The sequence below is a fragment of the Vidua chalybeata genome, chromosome 1 (assembly GCF_026979565.1).
Source record: "Vidua chalybeata isolate OUT-0048 chromosome 1, bVidCha1 merged haplotype, whole genome shotgun sequence".
NCBI lineage: Eukaryota > Metazoa > Chordata > Aves > Passeriformes > Viduidae > Vidua > Vidua chalybeata.
The window spans coordinates 68,917,731-68,942,681 of record NC_071530.1 but is presented as its reverse complement, the minus strand read 5'-3'; the positions used below and the strand labels follow the sequence as shown (position 1 = coordinate 68,942,681).

Genomic DNA, 24,951 nt, shown 5'->3' with positions numbered 1-24,951 from the left:
AATCCTAGAAGACTTGAGAATAAGGTATAAAATTTAATAATCTTATCTTCTTTTTTACCAGCCACATTCAGAACCAAACCGCTCCAAACAACAACTTTTCTTATGTTTTCAATCAGACACAAATGGACTGTAAACCAGAAGAGTCATTAAAAACACAACACACAAGAAAAACAACAAACCAGTTATTGAGAGGTTTTGTTTGTTTTCTTGGAACAGCTACTCAAATAAACCTACACCACACCTACGCTGGAATGCCTCAACTCAACAGAGCACACAGTCAACACCTGACTTTCAAGCGACTTCCTCTCTGTATGATGCTAGACCTCTAAAAGCCAAGTACATCTAGCATTGCTCAGCTTTATCATAAGTGGATGCTTTTGCTGAAATCTTTGACCAGTGCCTAAGTGCTTAGAATCTCAATACTTCAAAATAAAATTTTTACTGAGCAAGTACACACTGGTATTTTGAGAGGTTTATAATCATCCGGATTTGCAAGAACTTTTACTCAGGTGGCAAGATGAATATTGCTGGTACCACAGTATGACCTTTAGCTCAACATCTGCCTTCTTCCCACTCCTAACAAATCTGGGGCTCCTATCCCCGTACACTGGAGCTTGCTAACTCAACAGATGTGAGGGCTTGTTTGGTTCAGCTTCTTATCCAATCTGTCTTTCTTACATTGGAAACAACGCTTTCTGTACTTTTCACTTTCAGAAACCAGTAAACCATTTCTGACCACAGCAGACACCTGCCAAGGAAAACTGCAGCCCAGAAAAATTACTTGTGAACAGTGAACACAAGGTCATGTACACAGAAATTGTCAGATTGTTTTAACTACGGACATGACTGACCACCTGGGCAATGCACCATTTGAAAAGTAAAGCAAAGAAACAACTTTTGATGCTACCACAGGGACAAAGGTTTTGAGGGCATGGGGAGGGAGAGGAGTGGGGAGAAAAAGAGGGGGTGGCACATGAGCCAGGGGACATGTGCTTAGCTGTCTTCCAAGAAAGATATAATTAGATTGTGCAGCATAATATGAACCTATGAAAACAGCTTCCATCCTCACAAAATAGTACAGGACTGCATAACCATGGACTTAACAAGTTTCCTCAATAGTTCCTGTAGTTTAACATAGTTTAAGCTGCTGAAATACATCTCCTTGAAAACCACAATTTTCTGATATGCACGTCTTAGCTGTGTAATTTCTGCATTAATTTTTTAAGTGCATATCTTTTTAGTCTGGTATTTCAGCCTTAAAAATAAAGCACAAAGGCTCGGTGCCACACATTACTGTGTGAACACTGATACAGAACACAGCACTTCCTCTTGGTGTGAAAACTTTGACTCTAAGGCACAGGTTTCCTCAAGCTGCTTGAAACTGGTGAGGCAGATACATGGTGTCTCTTATATTAATCACCTCGGAGTAAGCAGGCTGTGCCCACCGTGTCCCACTGGGAGATGCTGTCCCACTCAAAAGCATATGAGCCTGGCTCCATTCCCCACCAGGCAGCTGAAAGGCCTTGCTAAAGCCTTTCAGTCATGGCTCAGCTTTAAGGGACATATCCCAAGCTTGAAGAGAAGGCTCAACCAACATTGCAGTCACAAAACAAGCTTGGAATTTCAAATATGCAAAAGGACACAAATTGACTCCATTTCAATGCCAGTAAACTAACTTGGAAAAGATTTTAAATTTAGTGTTCTGCACTAAATTGTTCCTTAGTGTATGCCATAAGCAAAAAAGACCCTCCAAGCTGTCCACTGGGCATGTCAAGAGAATCCTAAGATAATGCCCCCTGAGACAATGCAGAGCTGAAAAATTTCATCTACCCTTCAACTTCACACTTTAGTCAGGAACAATTAGCTCTTTTATTCCCAAACTTGCTTTCATCACAGATCTGTTTTTTTTTCCCCATTAGGAGAGGGAAGAAGGAAGTTTGCTAAGTAAATAATAATTGCTAATATGCTAACAATTAAAATATGATTTGTTAATCATATGACAATCTTCTGAATACTCAACATGATTAAATCAACTTTAGTAGCATCCACGTACCACCCACTTCTCCATAACTATTTCTTTTATTTTCAGTAGGAGTTCCCTTTATTCTGAGACATTTAGATCTTTTCCAGCCTTCGCCATCCACAGATTAGTCAACTAACTTGTTTCTCAGCTGATGTGATCTGCTTAGTTTTTCCCAACTCCATAATGTCATCTAACATCAAAGAGTTGGGAGATACAAAATCTTGCTTGCAGCCTTCCTGCACAGTATTTATTATACTATATTCATAATTTTCCACAGAGTAACATCAGGATATTTCAATATCTCTTTTACATCTCTGTCCTGCAACTAAGTAACTTTTCTACATGTATTCTGACATGGTTAGAGAACTTCACCACAAAACTGACTTTAATTTTCAATCTAGTCTTTGCTGTAAGACCTTGTAGCTGTTAGCCTCCCTCTGGCTGCATGAAAAGACCATGAGCAACCACGCCCATCCCTAGGACTGAGATACATGCACTGAAAAGTGGCATTTGAGTGCCATTCCTCTTGTTTTCTGCCAACAACCAAGTGTGTTCTGGACGAGGTGTGTGCCGCTGGGACTGACTTCACAACCAAACAAAAAAAGTTAAACTAGCTATCAAATTTGTATTTAGAACTGGTCTAAGCACTAGAAATAGAAGCCACATGTAAAAAACCCTGCAACATTGTAGTTAAATATTAACTTCCACTATTATCTCATTATCAAAAATAAGTTAATGCTTTGTGGACTGGTATTTTTCAGGCTGCCAAAACACGCACGCACAAAATATGTTGCAGGCTTGACAAGGTTGACATGGCAAAACCTAGTTTACTATCTAGTTGGGCTTTTTTTAAATCCAGGGAAAAAAAAAAAACAAACAAATTCAAACATGGCATAAAACTCTGAAATGGGGAAGGGTGAAGTGGTAGACAAGAGGACAAAGTCATTCCTCATGAGAAATACTTGCCACCTTAGATAAAAAGATCAGACACCTTAACTCTGACATGCAATTATTGCTGCCATGACCTTGCCCTCTCATCATTTGCAAACTATGGCTGTTGCAACTCAGGCAAGAAGAAAAGGAGGGAGAAAAAAAACCCCTAGGATCTGGTATTAATTCAGACCTAAATAAATATTAAGGGTAGGGAAGAAGGGAGAAAAATATTCCACTTGGTTTACAAATAAGAGGGTGAAACTGGCCTGTCAAGCTTGTATTGTTCAAGCAGACAACATTTTACACAGCCATGGAAGACACAGCAGGGAAAAGGTCTTACAATTTAATTTACAGTCCCTATCCTTAATAATATTTGTCGGGTGGACGTTGCAACACTGTCTTCATGATCATGGACTTTGGCCTGAAGGCCAGAAGGAAAGCAGGCAAGTCCAGAGTGCTGCAGAGTAGCAGGGAGACAGCACTTGGGCCAAAATGAATTCCTCCACCACTGTCTGGAGGCAAAGAACCTTTTTTAGGGAACCAGACCATCCTGCTCTGAAAACAATGCACAAGGGTAACTATAAATCACTTGCTGCTGGAGAAGGGGAACACACTGCTTCCCTGCATCTCACAAGCAGCATTCTTGATTCTCACAGCTTTGCTCCTGGGGAATCTAGATAGGCATCCCAGAATGAAGATCAGGATACATCCACTCACCTAATCTTTTGTCCTTGTTTTTCAGTGTTAACAACCAGCAATTGGGGCTCCCCCAGATTATAAGAAAAAATAAAAAATGCTAACAAAGCCTTGCACTACCCACTGAAATTTCCTACCCAGCCCAACATGCCCAGAGCACATTTAGCCTCTCCTCATCAGCTCACAGGACAGGCAGGAGGTTCCACCCCAAGCATGCCAGTCACACGGAGCACAGCAGTGATCCTTCTTTGTGGGAATAGCTACAAATCTATTGCATGTTCCCAGCAGGTATGACACGGCATGGATCAGCAGGAACAACTTAACACACGCATTAAGCCCTGCTGCCTGCCAGTTTTTACAGGCTAGTGTGGGGGCAGGCTTCCCAGCACCAACACTGGGTGTGGACCAGAGCAACTCCAGTAATGCTGAGCAGTTATCAAACACTAAAATGTGGTTTGCCTGGAAACCTCTGCAACACACCTCAGATGACAGGGATTGAAAGGGTGTTGAGACTCCTTTCTCCCTCCTTCAGGTTCCTTCCTTCCCCTTTGACTTTAAAAGGGAATTCAGAACGCACACAAAGTCATATGCTGTCAAAATTCAGCTGGTAAAAAATATAAAAATAAATTACATTACAAGATCTAAGTACATGTTTGAGTAGAGGTGACCAAAATCTGAGAAAAGCTGTTTTGATGGAAATTCAGTGCAAGAACTGAACACTCAGCACTGCTGCAAAGCTGCAGCTACAACAGGCTACTCTGATCTTCCACACATTGTCTGCAGCAAACCCCAGTCCTTTGTTCTGTAGCAAGATCTCAGCCTAATTAATTCCACAGTTACTTGCGGGTAAGCCAGCGCCAGCCTGGCTGCACTGAAGAAGAGTGGGAAGAGGAAGAAATATGAAAGGGATGGAGTGAGAGTAGCTGTCCTGAACAGGGATGACAGGTAAGCAGGAACAAATAGCCTGACAGAAAAAACAAAAGATACACAAAAAGTATCAAAAAAGCACTGTATCTCTTTCAGCATTTTCTAAATCTAGCAGCTCTCTAGAACTGATTTGTTAAGATTTAAGACTCTTCACCATTATTATGGCCAAAGTCTTGAAGTTCATAAATCTTGTGCTATTCCAGATGTTGTTTCATTAAGAAATGAGCCCCTGAAGTTTGGCTGTCCTGTAAGCCTTATCTCAACATTACCGTCAGAACTGACTCCAAATTATATGCTTTCCTGAGTGCCAGTTCCTTTCTTTGACAAATGCTTTAAAAAAACACGAGGTCACCTTTTCTAACTGCAGTATTGTAGCCAGGGTAAGAAGAGGTAAAACTGTTAGTGCACTTCAGAAATTTGGTGTTAGACTGCCTGCACAGCTGGTAAACATTCACCACAGCCAGCAATTACTGTCACAACATGGGCAGGGTCGGTATATTAAAATTACGTGACAGAGATACAGGATGTATTAAGGAGTGGAAACAAAAACAAACAGAACCCCAAGCATTTCAAACATCACATCTATCCAGGAGGTTTAAAAAAAAAAAAAAAAGGCAGTTGTTTGACATATATACAAAAATGACTGATATGAAAGGCTTATTTGGAAAGCTGAGAAGGTCTTAAATAAATTTCAATACGGAATTACCTTCCTGAAGGATTATTGTTAGTTCTAGCAATGCTACAAACTATTTATGGTAAGTTGAAATCAGATTCCTGTAACTGAGACGCTTTATCTTAAGGGTGATAATAAACATGAACTGCATGTACATTTCCTGTAATGAAAAATAATCTATGCCAGACAAAAACTCAAAACGACCTGAGTTCTGATGTCAGTAGCAGTCTTAATCCAGTCTCTGCTTTCTAGACCAACTACTTTAAAAGGCTTTGGCCAGTATATAACACCCCCAAATCAGTAAAACCAGTATCTATGCTCACTAAACAAGAAGCCTTGTGATATCACACATGGTTATTTCAAACATCGGATTATTTACTGTTTGCAGGCAGAGGAGAGTTCTTCACATGGGAAGTTGCAGGTGCTGTTCCCAAAAGAGCCATCCCCTTCCTTGATGCCCCTCAACCAGAAACTTGCCCTGTTTTTTCAGGGTGTTGCTCACTTGCGCCCTGATAATCAGGAGGCTCCGTCACCACACTCAGTGTGTGCAAGCAGGCGTCAGGGCAGCTGCAGCAGGACAAGCCAACAGCTCCCCTTTGCCTCCTTTTTAACAGAGAGATTTTTTTAAGTCTGTGAAGGCTTAGAGCAGTAACCACTGACTCTTTATCAGCTAACTTGCAGAGGGAAGAAGGAAAAAAATAGTTTGGGATCTCTCATGTAGCTGAGGAAGCCATGAAATAAAATAGTAGTAGATGTTTGCTCTGGTCTGGTAGTGTTTCTGGATACCTCTGACCACAGGGACTTGTTGAGCCCTTCAGTACCCATTAGAAGCTGAGAGTCATTCCAAAGCCTTGGTTGAAAGAAATTTAGAACAGACTTTCTGCCCTCTGCAAGTTAGGCCTTGCGTTAAGGTGCCTACACCCCTTTCAATCTGTTCAGTGGAAACAAAGTGAAGTAGTAGCTTCAATATTGCCACTTTGACCCAACTACCGCAGTGGGTACAATAACTCAAGGTTTTCATTGATTTGGGACTAGGTAGAAGCCAGTCAGCCAGGAACTAACATTGACAAATCCTGTCCGTTGCAGGGAAAAAAAAAGAAGCATCAGCATTTCTAAAGTCTCTTTGCAGAGACCAGCCAACTGGAGAATATGCAGAAACAAATGAGATTACAGGGACAAATGGGAGGAGATAAGGGTGGCACAGTTCTTATTTTGGAAAGGACCTTGTCAGAGGGATCCCTTCAAAGTAATTAATAACTATATTCTGAAAGTCCATTTAAAATGTACACCTATCCTCTACCACAAGAAATATTATTCTGCAAACCATGCCAAATTCATCATCGCTATTATCACAAAGAAATTTGTTTGTTTTATCATTTCTGGCTACTTACAGATACCATCAGTAATCCCACAAGGCAACACCATAGACTAAAGCACGTGTTACTACACAGAACAATTTATCTTCTATTAACCCAGTAGAACACCCAGGAAAAGAAGAAAAAATTTATTTTAAGAAGAAGTTTTCTACCAGGCTAATAAGCTGAATCAGATGAAGGTGTGCCCAGAAAAGTGCCAGAACTGCAATAAAAGCAAGGAGAAGGAAGATTGGTTAAGCATAGACATCTCCCCTTGCAGGAGCAAAGAGCACCAGTCACAGACCAAACCAATCCAAGTTCAGACATCCCTGCTCCTGGACCATTTGGCTCTTCTGACTTCAGCTCCACTTTTTTGGCAGGGACAATTTGCTAGAGGCTCAGCCAAATTGGCATGAGAATGTTTGAACCAGTGGCAAATAGGTAAAACGATTGCCATGTCACTTTGGAAAGAAGATGACTCAACCCAAATCAAGTGGGAAGTTGAGAGCCAAGCAAACAGCATTGCAGGAAAACAGGGCATCTGGAGCATAAAAGCAGTCACAACAGGAATTCCCTTGTGACTAGACATGGAATATTATTACATAATTGCTCCAAGTGATTAAACTGCAGCCTTTAACTGCTTCCATCTTACGCCAACCCCAAGAGGTGGAATGATCTGGAACATTGCAAGTGCATACAGAGTGATGCTGTGCCATCAACCTCTGCAATTTAATCAAGTCCAGTCCTTGCCCATCACCAGCTTTTGGTCTCCATTATACAAATCAGCATGCAGAACAGCAAACAACCCCACCACTTAATGCAATCAAACACAGAGGATGGGCCATCCTAGTAACAGAGTGAAAAAACCAACAACCATCAATCCTGTAACTACGAGCTTCCATAAAAATGTTGTCCCACGATAACAGCTGGCTTTGCAGATGGTCAGAAGATGCAGGTGCTAAAGAAGTTAGTGAGAGATTTGGAAAAGTCCCTGCTGAGTACACACTCTAGCTTCCCACTAAGCTTCATGGCTACAAATATTTAGTTGTCACAATGTTGCTCATTGTGTTAATGCAAATCATTTACCTGAAGCCCTTTGCAAAGGGCTAAAAGGAGATCTCAGGCTTCCCCACGGAAAAAAAAAAAAAATAAAAACAGTGTTTCTCAGCATCTGTCCTTTGGACACAGGTGAGATGATACATGGACAATTAAAAAGACTTTTCTAGCCTTTTGCCTAAGGGCTGGTTTAGGATGTACCTCTCAAGAAATACACATGCACTCTGTTTATAAGAGTATGGTGATGTTGATGTTGTGATAAAGAATAGATGAAAATCTTCAAAGAATCATTTAGCAGTGAAAAAGCCTGGCAAGTGCATTGTGCTACGGGAAGATATTTATGTACGGTCCAAGCTAAAGACCAAGATTTATGTGCCAAGTCAGGACATTAGCTCAGAAGGGTGATTTAACATGGCCACTGGAATCCCTGTGGTTAAATTATGCATCTGACCTCTTCAGTACATGTATTTCAGCAGTGTTAAATAATAAGCACTATGTCCTTTATTACCATTTCCAGTTCTAATGACTGGCAGCACTATAAAAAGCACCGTTCTCAGTGACTCAGTCAAGCAGGTCAGGATAATGACAGCGTCTGAGACAGCAATGCCAGTCTTCAAGAAAGGTGCAGGGCCACCGCTGGCTCCAGCAAACACTCCGAGAAGTGGGGCTAAACAAAGCACTGGGCAGGGCTGGAAATAGCAAGACCTCCACTCCATCAATCCCAAGCATGACACAGGCTGGGGGAAAATAGGCACCAAGGAGGGGACAGCTGAGAAAGCCTGGACAGGGATACAGCATCTGATGAAGGGGGTACCATTAGAAAAGAGGCTGTGGAGACAGTGGAACTTGACACAGTTTAAGGACAGCTATCCTACCCTTGAGGAATGGGGGGAACAGTGATGTCTCATACGTACGCACATCAAATATACTTTGTGCTAAATAACTAGAATTGTTTCATTGTTTCTGAATACAAAGCAATGATGGAGCATCCAGCAGCTGTTAGCTCAGACCACTGAAGGTAAGTACAAGAGGATTTACTTGCCAAACAAAAGTACATTTTTTATTAATATACTTTTGGCTCTCTTTATGATATTTCAATATAACCCCTGGCTACTACACTGATGAGCATATATTAGACTAAGATTTAATAAAACTCTATTTAGAAAGATGAGAACATTGCATAATACATTATAGAAATAAATATATTTTTGAGAAGAGTTAAGGGTGATGTGAACATCCAGTCTCTTGAATTCATCCAGAGCAGCTTTTTCTCACAAAGGACAGTGAGATGCTTGTAAGAGGAGTCAGCAGTTACAAGAATTGCTCCCACAGTATCAGAGCTCCTGGGGATTGATAAGAAATTAAGTCTAAATCAAGCTATGATGATGTTCTGTCTGAGTTTTTCCTCTCTTTCTTCATTAGAACAAAAACAGACAGCACCCCCACCCAGAAAACCCCCAAAACAAAAAGCATAAACTAAGGAGGGATCCTGACCCCGAGAAAGCAATCTAATTATAATTACATGGGATTACAAATCAAAGCAAAAAAGCGGCCAGGTTTTTGGAAGTGAGCATACAATAAAAATAAAAACTTCACACTGGAAAAACCCATAGTCTCAAAAGATGATTATTATTCTTTCTAATAGAAAACAAGTCAGCAGGGGCCACAGATGTTTGTTTATCCCTTAAAATTGATCTGCCCTTTACAGTAAGTTCTTCCAAGGAACACTTTTTTTATTATCTCTAAAGAAGCATGCAAGACAGCAAACTAACTCTCCCTTGACCTTTTGTGGCCAACTTGATGATGACCTTCAAAAGACTCAAGCATTTCCAAAATTTTTTTTTAAAGTTTAGACTAAAAAAAAATTCCAAGATAATTTTTTCATGCTAAAACTTCAGTGTTAAACCCCCAAACATATGAATTGCTCAGTCTCTGTATATAAAGAGAAGAAAATCTGACCTTATTAAATGTCTAATTTTCTTATACATTTCTGTGTCACAAACCAATCAGATCCAACATGTGCCTATGTTTCTCTCATGAAAGGAATGTAGCTGGGTTACCTTCCTTTTTAATCCTTTCTAGGTTCAAGGTATTGAGGGATTTGCTTTTTCCATGTTGCACACTCTTTCAAGTAACACAAAGAGAAACCAAAATTATTTTCAATGATTCAATATAAGTGTGTGCTGGCTGACCAAAGCACAATTATGTTGCTCATCTGATTGTTGCCTCGTTTCTTTATCTCAACTAGATAAACACAGTTAAGCCAAAACACTGCTCCCAGGCAGGAAGTAATTTTTGCTGATCTTAGGAGGGGGTCTTGAGATTAAGGGAACTACTTCCCTGGTGTAACCATTTCATTTTACATTTCCAGGAGCTCCAGCTGCCTGTTAATATCAATAAGGCCCATCTGCAGCCAGCAGGGCTTTTGCTGGGCCGATACTATAAACAAGCAAAAGCTTTCTGGTGAAAAGGTAAGGTGATTTTTTGATATGCACTACTCAGCAAATACGAAGCAAGAGCAGAAAGTGACACAGTCTCTTCACTAGAAATTTTCCACTTTAGTCATTACATGGGGAAACACAAACACAGCAGCATGCACTTTCTGCTTCTGGAGTAAAACAACTTTTGTGAGACATTTCTTTAATTGCTCTGCCAAGACAGTTTTCAAGAGAATACCGGAAGAATTTGGGAGAACTTTTGGCTTATTTTACTCACAACAGTCACCATTTTTTCAGCTTCCCCAAAAATCAACCTGGTTTTTGATGGGTAGGGCTGCTTTAGTATACTTGCACAAAGATCAACCAGAGCCCCCTCCGCAACCCTTTCCCCTTATCAGCTGCGGCACATGCCTACAGCATCTTTCCCACAGACACCCAGAGACAGCAGGACAGCACCAGGAACTCAAAGAGACACACAGGATCCCGTTTCAGGACGTAACTTTGCAGCTTAGTGCTGCAACCAGTGTGCAGGTACAAATCCACAGGCTGGACACCCAGTGTGACACCCCGGGAGGGAAAGGGCAGCGCGGATGTGGGATTGATTTTCTCCGGGTGGGAGGCTAACCCACGGGGACTCGACAGACCCAGCTGCAGCACGCAAGGACAGAACCGTGTCGTGTCCAGCTGCTCCCCTTGCCTTGGAAAGAGCGAGTGTCGAGAGGGTCCGTGAGGGCTGGACTGGACAGGGAGGGGGGCCGAGGGAAGTCGCCTTTCTCACCTTGCTCACGACGTTTTGGACGAGGCCGGCTCTGATGCGGTAGTGCCACTCGCGGCAGCCGCACTCGCTGGCGTTGCCCCCCGCGGGGGTGGGCAGCCCGGGCGGAGGGAAGATGCTCCCGTTGCCGCTGTGGTTGGCGTGGATCGGCGCCAGGGTCCCGCTCCAGTTGCCCTGCCCGTCCGCCTCCCGGCACCAGAAGTCGGGCTGGTCCAGGAGGAAGGAGTCCGAGAACTTGCTGAAGCCGATGACGAGCGCCGGGACCCAGGTGAGCAGCACCAGGGTCCGCTGGTACCGGCCGCCCAGCCCCCCAAGGAAGGGTAGCACCGAGCCGTCGTAGTCGAGGAGAAGCGGGCTGCAGGCGGCGGCGGGCGGCGGCACCGGCAGCGCCTGGATCTCGGCCCCGGCGGCGTTGGCAGGGGGAGGCCCCGGGGGGGGCGGCGCCCCCCCCCACGGCCCCCGGCACCGAGCCGTTCTCCTCGGGCAGCGGCCGGCCCCCGCCGCCCGCCTCACGGCGTCGGTCTATCGCCATCCAGCCGCCCGGGGAGGCTCACATAGGGGGGGCCGGGGCAGCCCCGGCTCCCTCGCGAGTCCTTCCCTCCCTCTGCTCCGCGCACACACACACGCACACCTTGCAACGTAAGATATTGCACACACGCTCCCAGCCGGACCCGGCAGGAGACGGATGGGGGAGGGAGAGAGGGAGGAAAGACAGGGGCGAAGAAAGGGGGAGACACCGAGGGAGCCCCTCGCTCTCTCCGTTTCTCACCCGCAGCCTGCGGCCACGAACCGCCGCAGCTGCCGGCGGTGCCCCCCCGCTCCTCGCCTGTGCGTCAAGCTGCACTCATCCCAGCCCTCCCTTCCCCCTTCCGAGAGGCACCGCCGAAAAGCAAAGGAAGGATCCAGCCGGATCCGAGCCGGATCCTTTGGCATGCGATGGGCCAAAGGAGGGGAAGAGAGAAGGCGGGGAGGTTGGAAGAGAAAAGAGAAAAAACAAAAAAAAACCAGCCACCCTGAGAACCAAACCCTGCAACAACAAACCAAGCAAAACCGGTGCAGCAAGGCACCGAACACGCCTCCTCTCCCGGTTTTGGTGAGGAGGGGGAGGAGGGAGAAGAGGGAAGGCAAAGGAAGGAGGAGAAGAAAATAACAGCTCCCGACACGGCTTCCCCGCTTCCCGCACGGCTAAGGGCTCCCCCCCGGCCGCGGCAGCAGCGGCGGCGGCAGCCCCCAGCACCTCCCCGCCGACCCTTCGCAGCCCCGCGTCCCGCACATCTGGCTCTGCAGCAAGGGGCCCCGCCGGCCCCTCCGCGGCCCGGGCTGCGGACGCGGTCACCACTGCCACCACCGTGCGCCTCCCGCGGCAGCCCGCTCGCCGCGCCGTGCCGCCGGCCGCACCTCCAGAGGCGGGCGGGCAAACCCACCCGGCTCCTCGCCCTCCGCCTCCCGGCAGCCCCCACCTGCCGGCCCGGCGCCGGCGCCACCGCCCCCCGCTCCGCCCCCGCGGTGCCGGGCGGCCGCACCTGCTCCCGCCGCGCCGCCGGCCCGGCCCGGCCCCCCGCCAGGGACCCGCCGCCGCCGGGGGCGGGCCGGCGCCGCGGGGCGGGGAGGGCGCGGGGCGGCTTCGCGGGGGCTCCGCGCCGCCCCGCGGCCGCGCCGCGCTCCGGCGGGCCGGGGCAGGTAGGGCCGCGGGGTGAGCAGGACGAGGGTTGGGGAAGAGGAGGAGGCGCTCCGGCTCCGCAGCGCGCTAGCTCCGAATCAATTATTTACACGGTTTGTGTGCCTTTAATAACGCAGCGCGGCTGCAGCGGGCTGGGCGGGAGCGCACCGCACCGCATCGCATCGCCGAGCCGCAGGAGCACCCTGTGTGGCTGAAGAAACGACGAGACTCAGAGGGAAGAACTGGAAGGTGAAGGAGGCATTTCTGAGACCCATAGGGCGGCGAGGAGACGTGCCTGCATCGCTTCAGTCAGCCTGTCACATTAGTACACACTTTGAAGAAAATTATATCCTGTTAGCACCTGACGTTAATTGTAAAATAGGCATTTCAAATTTGTGAAGGTTATTTTTATGTTAAGCTAAATTTACTTCAGCGTGTAAGTGCCTCCGACTATTTTCATCGTAGAGCACAGCCCGTGCATTACTGTACTGTGTGGTTATTTTTTCCTTTGTAAGAAGGGAAGGAGAGAAAACAGATCAATATACGCTTGTACACGTGAACACAGCTAGTGAGCAGAAAATGCTTGTGTGCATTAGAAGAGGATGGGTGTCATTGCCAAATATAAATGGAAGAGCAAGTTGTTGATGGAATTTCATGTACTTGATCTGGTCTCTGCTAGCAAATTTTGGTACACCATTAATGCCTTAGATCTTCCTCTCTTTAGCTCTTTCTCTTACAGGGGACACCAGAAAGATTTCATGTCTACACCACTTCAGTGTGTCTCTGTGTCTCTTTTGTGGGGCTTCCCTGGATTCTGCTCTGAGAAACACTTAGTACTTCAGAGGCCATACAGCCTCTCCAGATGACACTTTATCCTCCTCTCTGAATATTCCTTGCTGAAATGTGAATGTGGTGGTCCCTGCCAAGGGAAGTCTCCTCTTTCTGTGTTGTAGTGTCCTTTTACATCTGATGGCTGCTATCACGTCCCTGTGCAATGTTTTTTTAAGAGGACCATCTGCAATTTGTCTGACTCTGCTGCAGTTCTCTTTGGCCACTGACTGCTTGCAGCTCTCTGGTCTCTCCTCAGCTGGTGTCTGCAGCCCGTGCTGAGCAGTGCCCCAGCCTCTGTGTGTGCAGGGGGCAACCCTGCCTGCAAAAACAATTCTTCTAATTGCTTTTCAGTCATGTCCTTTGCTTTCCAAGCAACTTCTTAGGGTTATTTGGAATTACTATTTCATCCTCCGATGTGTTTACAGTTGCTCACCAGTTAATGCCAGCTCAGAAGGCTGGTAACGAAACACCCCCTTTGGAACTGCATTTATAATCCACCCTCTTGCTTGTAAAACACTGACAACTGTTTCCAAACTTCTGTACCCCCTGCCCAAATTTTTCAAATAAACTGAACTCCCTTCCTTGTCAGCACATGCATAGAGCCTAACTAAGGCACAGATGAGTGGAGTCCACTCTCCCCTCTTCCATAACACGGTCTGTTCTTCATTGCTTAGGGAAATTTGCCCAGATTGTCCCAGTTTCTAGCTGACAAGTTCATATTAATAGTTGCTTACCCTATTGTTTCCTTCTACCTGTCTACAAATTGTGTGTCTATTTGTACTAGATTTCTGGGACAACAGTCTGGCTTATTTATTTATTTTCAAATGCCACTTTTAAGGACAGGCATCAGTTTGTTAATTTCTTGCCCATCTTCCCTGGATTCTCAAAGATAAACGCTAGTGTTTCCAATGCTGTTTGAGCTACTTCCTTCACTACCCTGGCACAAAGTGCAGCCAGACTGTTGCTTTGAACATCTCGATGTTACCTTAGTACTCTTGTAACTGGTTCTGCCCCAGCCTGGGCTGAAGCCTTATTCCCTTGTCATTAATGTGTATCACATCAGTCACCTGATCAAAAGTGACCTCTTTTAGCCAAGACTGGTGCAAAGAAGGCCTGAGGCAGTCTGAGCCCTCTCTGGCATCAGTCAATAGCTTTCTCTCTCTGGTGAGTAATCCACTTGCCTTTGACTTCCTCTTACCACTGATGTACTTATCCAACGATTTCTCATTACTTGGGATGCTCTTGCTAGTTAAATTTTATTTGTTGTATTGGCTTTTTTTTTTTTTTTTGTGTTTGTCCTTACCCATTCTTGCCAAGAAGCATTTCTGCACTCATCCCATGGAAAGATCTGCTTTCTCTGTGCTTGCTTTTTGTGAGCTTATGATTAGCCCAATTGCTTGCCTCCTAACATACCTAAATTTCTTCTGAAACGTGATCATTTGTGACAGGTCTTCTAGAAACTCCCAGCTACCACTCACTGTCTTTTCCCACTAAGGGGAAAAGGCCTCATCATGGCTTGGGACTGGCAGGTTGAAATGTTGAGGGGAAGAGAACTTTAGGAATGGAGGTCTCAAGTTGAAGTTCTGAGGATAGAGAAATTTGACTGAAGAAAGCAAAGAATTGAAAACTGGGGAGAAATGGGAAGGAAGAGTCTTTAGAGAAGCAAGTAGGTGTAGTAGATTTGTAAAAAAGAGAATAAAGTCATACAGTACAATGAAAAGCCTGTAATGAGAGGTTACAACCCTTACTCAAACTGATCAAATATTTTTATCCCAAACACCTTTTCTGGGCTGCTTCTACATCCTGAGTTTTTGTTTGGAAGGGAAAAATTTCAAAGGTAGCATTTTCCTGAGGGTTACATATTTTGCATAGTAGGAGTTCTGCCGTTGAAACAGTGATCCTCAAGAGACTGTTTCTGAGTAGAAGAAGGTTGCAGACAAAAGAGGAAAGAAAACATATTTCTAGGAGCTAAGAAATAAATTTTTGATGAAGTAAGTTCTACTGAAGCAAAATGTTATGGGGAAAAATCTTTCAAGAAAAGAAATGTCTTTACATATTCCTGTGAAAACTGTTTTTGGTTTAAATGAAGAAATGAAAGTAGTTTTAAAGGAATATTCCAGATGGGTGGTAGACCCTACACAACAACAAATGCTGAAGTTACACATCAAGACTCTCTCTCCTGAGCAAGGCTTCATGAGGAGCTACATTTTGTGATCAAGCAAGGTTTCTCCAGCAGTGCCTTTTTGACCTGAGAGAGAAGAACCAGGATTGGGGTAATCCTTCACAAAAATACAAAAAGATACAGTTTAAAAGATAAGTTGTATTCAAGAAGAAAACAAATAAATATATTTTGATTTCTTTTATCCACCTTCATTGGGTTATATTAGAAAAGTTGTGCACCATTTTGACCTGGGTCATCAACAGTTTGCAGTGGAGGAACAGAGAAGGTGACTATTACCTACTCTGACAGGAGCAGTTTGATTGCCCTGTTGCAGAACAAGCCTCCTGTTGCAGAACAAACATCCTGTCTATTGGCACCCACTACAGCTTAAGAGGGTTTCAAGCCAGGACACAGAGAAATATTATCATGTTTACACAAAGGAGGGGGGAAAAAAAAAAAAAATCAAGCTCCCTTAGCCTTGGTGTTAGCATTTTCACATTGTTGGAAGGCCAGCCACAGTACTTTGAAGAACTCCTGGCATAAATTCCTGGTTTATGAGGAATTTGCAGCAACTTCATTCCATAGCAACAACCATAGCTATATTTTATTGTTTTATGGGATGCATGCTTCATTGCCTTTTTTGTCTAAAGGAATCTTGTACTGTAGAGGTGGAATTATCACAGTGTAATAAACCAAAGCTACTTGGTACAAAGTTTGATTAATAAACTTACCTATTGGAATGAAGACTAAATACCGGAGAAAAGCATGGTGTCTTCATAGGATCATATGAAAATTCAATTTGAAAAGGATCAGGAGGTCTCTTGTCTCCCCTCCTCTTCAAGCAGAATTGGCTATGGGGTTGGATTTGGATGTACAGTGCTCTATCAAAATGCTACAAGGGATTTTTCAGCTCAGGAGGGTCAGATGAGTACTGTCAAAGCTGGAAGTGAGGTAAGATAAACCAAAAGAAAAAAGAATGAGTTGAAAGTGGTAAAAGAGGCTAAGCCACCTGAGGAACAGCTAGAAAAGCCTGTGCTTATTTCAGTGTGCTCTCTTATAATCCTGATTGAACCAACAACACCTGACTTCCACTGTTGTTCTGATGTCAGCAAATATTGCTGAAACTCACTGGCAAAATGTTATGCCCCTCCTGATGCTGATGCAAAAAAAAATGACAGCCAATTATTTGTGTCATTTACTCTGCTGGCAGAGGTATGTACACCATATGGGGAAGCATGAAGCAGGAGAAGGGTTCCCATCCCCTGTCTCCTACAGAAGTGACTGAGGAATGTGGATGACTTTGTGTATTATCCTAAAACCAGAGAAAATTATTTGTACACTAATTATTGGGAAAAATCGTATGTGTTGCAAAGTCAAGCAATGTGACATTGGTAAATGCTGTAACTAAGATTGCTTGGGCAATGTCAATTTGTGCCCTAGATCTGGTGCACATACAGTCTGATGTGCAAACTTTAATGAATAGTGCATTATGCTACAACCTGTAATTACATAATCGCTGACAATTTTTCTTGCAGATTTCCTGTTTTGTTCAGTTGAAAGTAAATAAAAAACCAATAGATGCTCACCTAAGAAGCTTGATTCTCAGCACTTAAAATACCTTTAAGAATCTGTGTCTGAATGAGAAGCATTTCAATACTTTGTTCTCTCCTTGTTTGGTATGGAGCCCCATGACTTATTTAATGTATTATCTTCCACCCTGCCCTCATTGGACTTCTTATAATTCTCCCCTTTGAAGTATCCAAGTGCTTCTCAAATACTGATGCATTTATTTTCATGGTGTCTCTGTAAGGGGAAGGTTTATTACCTTCTTTTGATGTTGGTAATCTCAGAGGCAGATAGGTTAAGGTAAAATCCTTGATGTTTTGGGTACTTGCAGCTCGTAGCAGTTTAATATTCTAGAGCATGGTGAAGCATTTTGCATTTTTGAAGCCCAGATGCTGTTGGCAACTGTGATTGTGCAGTGTTTTTGCAAATCAAATTCCAGAGTCTCAAGGCATGCACTTACAAAATTAGACAAATGCAACTGGAATAGCACCATACAGTGCTTTGAGGAAGAGAGAGAAGCCTGAGATCACTCCTGGGCAAAGTGATGGAGCAGCTGATACAGCACTGGATTAATAAAGAATTAAAACTAGGTAAGATAATTAGAGTAAGTTAACCTGGATTTAAGGAAAGTAAACTTTATTCTACTACCTTTTTTAAAAATAGGTTTATGAATTTGTCTAATGAAGACAATGGTACTGTTGTGGACTCTTAATGACTCTACAGCAAGATAAAGATTCACAACCTGGACCAAGATGTTCTCACTGGTGCCACCAGAAGAATTTACCTCCATCAGCTGCTCTGACCATTTCCTATCTAGAAATTGGTTCCCTTTCCAACCTGCCTTCAGGGCAGTTCCTACATGGATCCCCTGCCTTACACACATGTAGATCAGTGAGGTTTACTCAGAACGGCAACCTGGATTGCATAACCTTGTCCAGATAATTTTCTTTGAGGGGAGTTCAGGAGCTCTCTCAGATACCTCTGTACATGTCAGCAGCCAGCCAGCTGACTTTCTAAGTGGTGAATTTAATTTTCTGGAGAAGCAGTGACTCTTCATCCAGTCTCCCACCTCACTTGTGATTCACCTGCCTCTACAATTAATGAGGCAGAGCTGTACTGGGAACAGATGCCTTCCCAGAAAGATGACCCACATGAAAAGCAGGTCCATCCTGTTTATTCAATAAAGCAAACATTCTGTGGACAAAAAAAGTAGTCACATAATTAAAGGCTTTTCTCACTGTATATACACAAGTATTATACACTTTATATATATAGATGTGTATAACACACAAACATTATGTGAACACACAGAGAAGCCAAATTAGACTTACACAAGCTATTTTAGTAGTTTTTGACTTTCAAGTGCCTAATTTCGCATTCTTCATGGAGTTTAAATGTAGGGCTTTTTGTCTGTGTGTATACATTAAAACAATGCAAAACACTAACAAGTGCTTACAAAGACAAGTTTTACAGTGTACATAATTTCTAGACACAGCTTGTTTGAATGCCTCAATGGACTGCAGTGAAATCAAGTAGGAATTAAGTCAGTCCAGTGGCTTTTTTATTTTAAACAGACTTCAAATACTAGAATTAAATAAATGAAATTAAATGAACAATTAAATTAAATTAAATTAAACAGGCTTTGAGCTGGATCTTTGCTTCAAAAGACCAAAGTCTCTAACAACATTCATTTTACATTCTGTTGGTCATAACATGGTAGCGAAACATCTGATGCTGAAAAACCACTCAGTGCAAATATATGTATATATTTTCTGCATCCTCCTCTAAGGCTGCTGACAGATTCTTAACAGAAATACTCTGGCTGAAATAGTAATACTTATTTCAGGAGCAAGATGGGTGCATTTTCACCTATTATGGGAGTCACAATCAGCTACATGCAGATACCTCCTGTCGCTTTCACTGTATAACTCAGTTTCTAAATGGAAAGGAAAAACCAAACAGCACCTAGGACATTCCTTAAGGATTATTGAAGGAAAGAAACCAGGACACCCTGAGGGAACTCAGTGACTCAGAGTGCAGTCCTCAGACAGATAAATTACACCTTGCTTGCAGCTTAACTGTGCAAGTGCATGTATATGCTACAGAAAGTAACCTAACAAATATAAGGATGGGAACTTAAAGACTTGTTTTCTAAAATGTATGAATCACCAAGTTTTCCAATCTTGCAGGACCTAACTGGAATATCTAATAAAAATGGAACCTTTAATCAAGAACCTTATTTGCACATCAGATATTTGCCTTTGATATTTTTCTCCCCTCTACACCTGGTTAAGAAGCATTCTTGATGGGGAGTTCTTCCTTCCTTGCTTGCTCCTATATTGTATATGCAAACTCAGACTCACCTAGCATCCAAATGGTTTTATCCCTGAGTCCATGCTGGCGTCAGACATGGGCTGGGAGCTAGGTTCAAGGTACAACAAAAGGACTTTAGCCTCTTCTTCTATATTTCAACGCAGGCCCAAACTGGATGTTACTCATGGAGAGGCTGAGAAGGGGCAAAGTCTCAATTAAATCAGCTTGTGTAGCCACATGATGTTGACATATATATACCCGTCTATTTGTGTGCTGTCTGGCACTCACTGCTGCTTGCACCCTGCAAGACCTGATTGCAGGTAGACTGGCCATTGTAGGTCACTTCCAACTCTTTTCCCTTCCCTTCCCTTCCCTTCCCTTCCCACAGCTGTTGATGCTCTCCCACTGCCCATCCACAGTGAACACCTGCACCTGTGGCTCACAGTTCAGGTCATTATTCTCCTGATAAATCCTTTCCAAAATGTCAAGGAGAAGAGCATATTCTCTCTTATCTACATATAAACCAAGTATGGCAGCACACATAAGGCTGAAGAGGGAAATAAGAGCATTAATTAGTTCCAGTTGTGGAAAGACAATGTTGATTTTCCTCAAGAAAATTTTTGTTAAACAAAATAATGATCTTAATAACAAAAGGGAGAAAAAGGAGTTGGGGAAAAAAAAGTCATAGCACAATACTTAACAGTTTGGTTGTATTTTCTATAAACATTTGAAGATTTGAGAGATAAGAGGCTTGCACTGCTACAGTTAAATAGTTTGTAATTATCTGGAAGCCAAGCCAGTTTGTGCAAATACAGCTCTGAAGTGTGGTCAGTCTGGCAGACTTTGTCTCTTCAGGCATAACCACTGATTTATATCTTACCTCATAAAGGTCAAAACCCACTTTCCAGCATGCTAACAATGATGTCTTGAGCTGTTAACCACCACCCTGGAAATGCCAAGCATTTCTATCATAATGGAGTTTTTTTAGTTGAATTTATGCACCTTGAAATTAAGGAGTCTCTGGACTCCTGAAATAAATAATAATAAAAAAAATAGAAAAAGCAAAGAGAGAGAGAAAAAGGGAGAAAGGGTGAAAAGGAGAGAGGTAGGCCTCTTTGTTCGTCCAATGAGCTCTATATTTTACACTACTAGAGCTCCAGCACCTGGTGCATCTGAACTGAAGGGTGAAATTCCAGCTAGTTTTGTTCTGGACCAGTAGGGTCTGGCTGACACATGCTGCTTGCCAGGATGTTTGCTCAGCACACACCCAAGTAGCTGAGGAAAGGTAAGGAGCATTAGTCATACCATGTATACTTCAACAAATAACCCACTGCAGACTTGTCCCAGCTTTTTTTCTTTCTGCTGCCCAGTGAGGATGCTGAATCTGAGAAGTCGGAAAATACAGAAGACAGTGTGGAAACTCAAGTTCCTTTGCAGCTGCAGATATCTAGTTAGAAAAGTTTTGCTGGGATGGAAAAGCTGCCAACAGCAAGCAAAGAATGAGATGTTACACCTGGATCAAGAAGAAATGCTACAAGGGATGACTCAGCTGGAGTTGGAGAGGTTTGGCTTAAAAAAAGAACAAACAGCAGCAAAACCTCCCCAGGCTTAAAAAACCCAAAGAAACAGCAGATTGTAAACAATAGCATGAAGAAGCAAACCTGGTATAGGATGATGTTGGAAAAAGAAATTAGGCTTTCATCCATACAAGATTTCTGTTTGTAATTAAGAGATAACAAAGGATTATTCATGAGCAGCTTTTGCTGTGGCCTTTCCCTGTTTCCCACTACCCACTCAACTGGTCAATGGGTGGTCAACCAGCAGAACAGGGAATCCTGATGGCCTCAATTGGCGAGGAGGAGGCTGTGTCTTGCTGGCAAACCTGTTTCTGGTGTCAAGCAAACCTTCTTTTCAGCCTGCCAGGGGTTCAGCCATTTTCCTCAGGAAGACATCAGCTGGACAATTAAGCAGCTAGCATTTACAAAGTAAAAAGTCTGCACTAGTGATTGCAGATGTTGCAAATTGTTCCTACTTGTGACGGCATCATGGGAGAACATCAAAGGCTTCCACCAGTTTTGTGGTTGTTTGGAATGAGAGAGGCAGTGAGCCCAAACCTACCTTGGCAAAAGCCTTCTGTGTTTTTTTAGCTGTCCTGCCAGCTGTCTTAAGCAGGACATTTCTTATCTCCAGTTCTTTTCCATAAGGATCAAGTGTTCCTGGTAATTTGGCTTTTGACAAAAGGCTCAGTATGGTAATTAGCTGTAACACTATTCCTGGGCTTTAGGCAGGAGGGAGATTGTTAGGCTAGTAGTGTTGACCTACTCGTGATCTCCTTATTCAGTGTCAGACTGTTATCCTGACCAGGCACCTCACTGGCTCCTGCTTAGTTTCATAAGCCTACCTGGAGCAGATGATTAACTGGTGCCCCATTCAGCTTCTCCTCTGCAACACGTTTTTGTGATTAAGAACCCCCTGGTAAAAGATGAAGATGTATTTGTGTAATTATGCAGGAATTCTCTGTTAACCTCCCTCAATTATTTTTAAAAGCATGTTGCTATGGGAAAATGCTTCTGGAGTCAGTTATTTTAAAGCTTTCTTCTTAGATACTTAAACACATCCTTCCACTATTTTCAGATTTGAGGGCAAACCTTTATCCAGCTGGTGAATGTAGATGTAAAGGATGTTGTTCACTCTATTGGGAATGAAGCATCATACCCAATGCTTCAAAACCTCCAGGCAAACCAGTGCAGTGCTTAATGAGCACTGACCTCTATTAAAAACTGAAGAAAACTACAGATAATAAGTTTTAAAATTTAGGACAAAGTTTCTTTTCCTCACCATCTTAAAAGTGGACAAAGTAGGAATGGTACAAAGCTAATAATTACTTCTTTTAAAAACAGAAAAAGAGGAACAGAGTCCAAGTTGGACAAAGTTCAGGAGCTGTTGTTTTCTTTAAGTGAATTTACCTAAAACTCCAGTGAGCTCTAAATCAGACTTTTCATTGCATAAGGTGCAGGCTCTGAAGCTTTGACTGATACTAGACATCTATATTCCTTCCATTTTAAGGGCTGGCCACTACTGTCATGGAAAACATTAATGTCAGCTTCACCTTTTTGCAAAACAGTCAGCATTTGGTTTGGCTGAAGAAAAAATATTTTGGAATGGACCTCAGTGACCTTCTGCAAATTGATAGCTGGCCTGAAACAGGCAAAGCTGAGTCACCAGTTGCACGGGGTTGAAATCCAACCCATACATCTGTAGCACATCTTGCATAGCCAGTGTAATTGACGTTGCGACGTTCTCAGGCTTCAAAAGAACCTTGAGAGCCTCTGATCAGATTTTGTTTGGATACTATATGTTACACGTAATCTCCATGAGGAGATGCATTTAGGCATATACTCTGCAAAGTCTGGGTATTTGGGAGTCTCCTGTTCTGTAGGCATTTTCCTGGGAAATTTCCAGTTCCTCAGAAGGAAGGAAATTAGTGGATTCCCAGTGTTCTGGTGGATGTGTTCCATCAGGTTTTTGATTGAAACAATGAATTCACTCTCTTTTATTTACGTGCCTATTCCTTTCAGGGTATCTGAAGTCCACAGTACTTGCAACCCCTTTTCAAACAAATCAAATACCCTGGGGAAATTTAAGCTTTTCTGGGGTGGGAGTGTAAGGACTCCATCACTGATTTGACTGTAGGTATTTACTGGACTTCCAAACCTCCTTCAACCTCCCACAACAAGTAGCGTGCAACAAAGTTTTCAGAAGAGGAACCTCTTTGTTGCTGGCAGGATGTTGTATTGTGTAGAGAGAAACAAACTGTAACATTTCACATTTCATGTCCCAATTTGTAGCCTCTCCTTGAGGAGTAGCTTTAAATCTCTTCTGTTTTCAGATTTTATTAACAATTTCAAAAGTATCCCCCGGGTAAATACATTCTGCAACAGTTTCCTTGCGTGCCAAATTCCCAGCTTACAGCCCTCCCTGACTGCAAAGGCTTTATTGTAATATTATTCTCAATAATTTGGTAAACCTTAGTGTTTGTGGGAATAATCCAGATCCTGAAAACACCTTCTATACCCAGTGAATGATCTGGGAGCACTCATGCTGTTACCCTCACATAGCAGGCACAGAACCACTTGTACTTTCTTATAAAATGCTATAATTTTGCCCACCACAGTTTAGTCCTTTCTCTTTTTTTGGAAAACTTCCCTCGTGGTTTTAAGAGCCATGGTTTCCATTATCTCATTTTATACAAGTGAGGTTGGCTATTTGTTGAGATTCTCTGAAACACCAGGGTCACAGTCTGCTTGCACACAAGGCCGCTGAACAGAATTTCAAGTCTGCATCTCCAGTTAAGGATGTATTTTCATCTTGCTCAGCATATAATGGCAGTGCTAGTCAGATTTTATTTTTCCCCCCAAGATAAACTGCATTGTATTTCAATCAGAACATTACAATTTTCCTTTTCCTTTCTGGAATTCAGAAAATGTAATGTATCACTGACTCTCTTGTTTACTTTGAATAATCTCATCTATTTCATAGGGATATACAAAAGCCCAACACCTCTAGAATTTGCCTCAAGCAATGTATTCTTTTTTCCAAAAAAGGAAAACACAGAAACAGTATAAAAGCTTTTTCTGGGCACTTAGTTACAAGTAATTTGAACCTCAAATTTGCAGTTAGAGAAACTAAATCTGTTGTCACCGGGTTTCTGAATAGTAGAATCACTGCTGGAAAAAAAAACCTCCAAACAAACCAAACAAAAAACCCCAGGGCAAACAGAGAAAAGTTGTTTTCCAGAGCTGTAGATGGAGCAAAGCATAAATTATGGCTGACAAAGTACCATCAAAGTACCATGAAGTACCTCTAAGTCTCCAATAGGCAATTGGCATTTGTAATCACTGGTGGTGGGGGAAATTTTGATCACTATCCAATCTCTCTTGCCTTTCCAGCATCTAGTTTAAATCCAATACAGATGCCTGAAGGTAGGAGCCTAGCATGCTTTTACAGCTGAAGGTCAGGGTTGGATGCCTCCAGAGAGATACACAGAGTGCACAAAGCTACCCTACATTGGTTGTTACATGTCTATTCGCCTTAAACCTTTCAGTCAGTCATGCCAGCACGGAGCATGATAAAGCATGTGCTTTCCTCTGTATTCTTTAAACAGTAGGAAGAGTCTAGGATTGCAGTATCTTAAGGAAAATGTGTGTTCAAAAACATCTGCAATATCCAGCTAATATGAATTGTTTTGTTGGCTTTGTGTGCATGCATGCACACACGCACATTATTTTTTTCCAAGGTCTAAGATGTAGTGAGGTACAAAAATCATGTTCCTTACCTATGGATTATACTGGAAAGGTGACTTCTGTAGTTCCTTACAAAGTGAACTCCCCAAAGACCTAGGAGGCAGAGAGAGGTGACACCATCCCTTGTGTCCTAGCATGGTGAGTCTTTGGTAACCATCTGTAAAACCAAGCCCCAGGGACGCAGGGCACCACCCTACTTTGCTCCCCCACTCTCCTTGGTGAGATGAGGGCTCCCACTCAG

General features: G+C 43.2%; 1 protein-coding gene across 1 annotated transcript in view; it reads right to left on the bottom strand.

Moving 5' to 3' along the window:
* The window catches only part of SLC22A23 (solute carrier family 22 member 23), a 109,722-nt gene extending 97,492 nt beyond the window's left edge, over nt 1-12,230 (bottom strand). The window contains 2 exon segments of the mRNA XM_053952189.1: nt 10,880-11,293; nt 11,295-12,230. Coding sequence (XP_053808164.1) covers nt 10,880-11,293; nt 11,295-11,408 — 528 coding nt within the window. The 5' untranslated portion in view covers nt 11,409-12,230.
* Between the last annotated feature and the right edge of the window lie 12,721 nt (nt 12,231-24,951).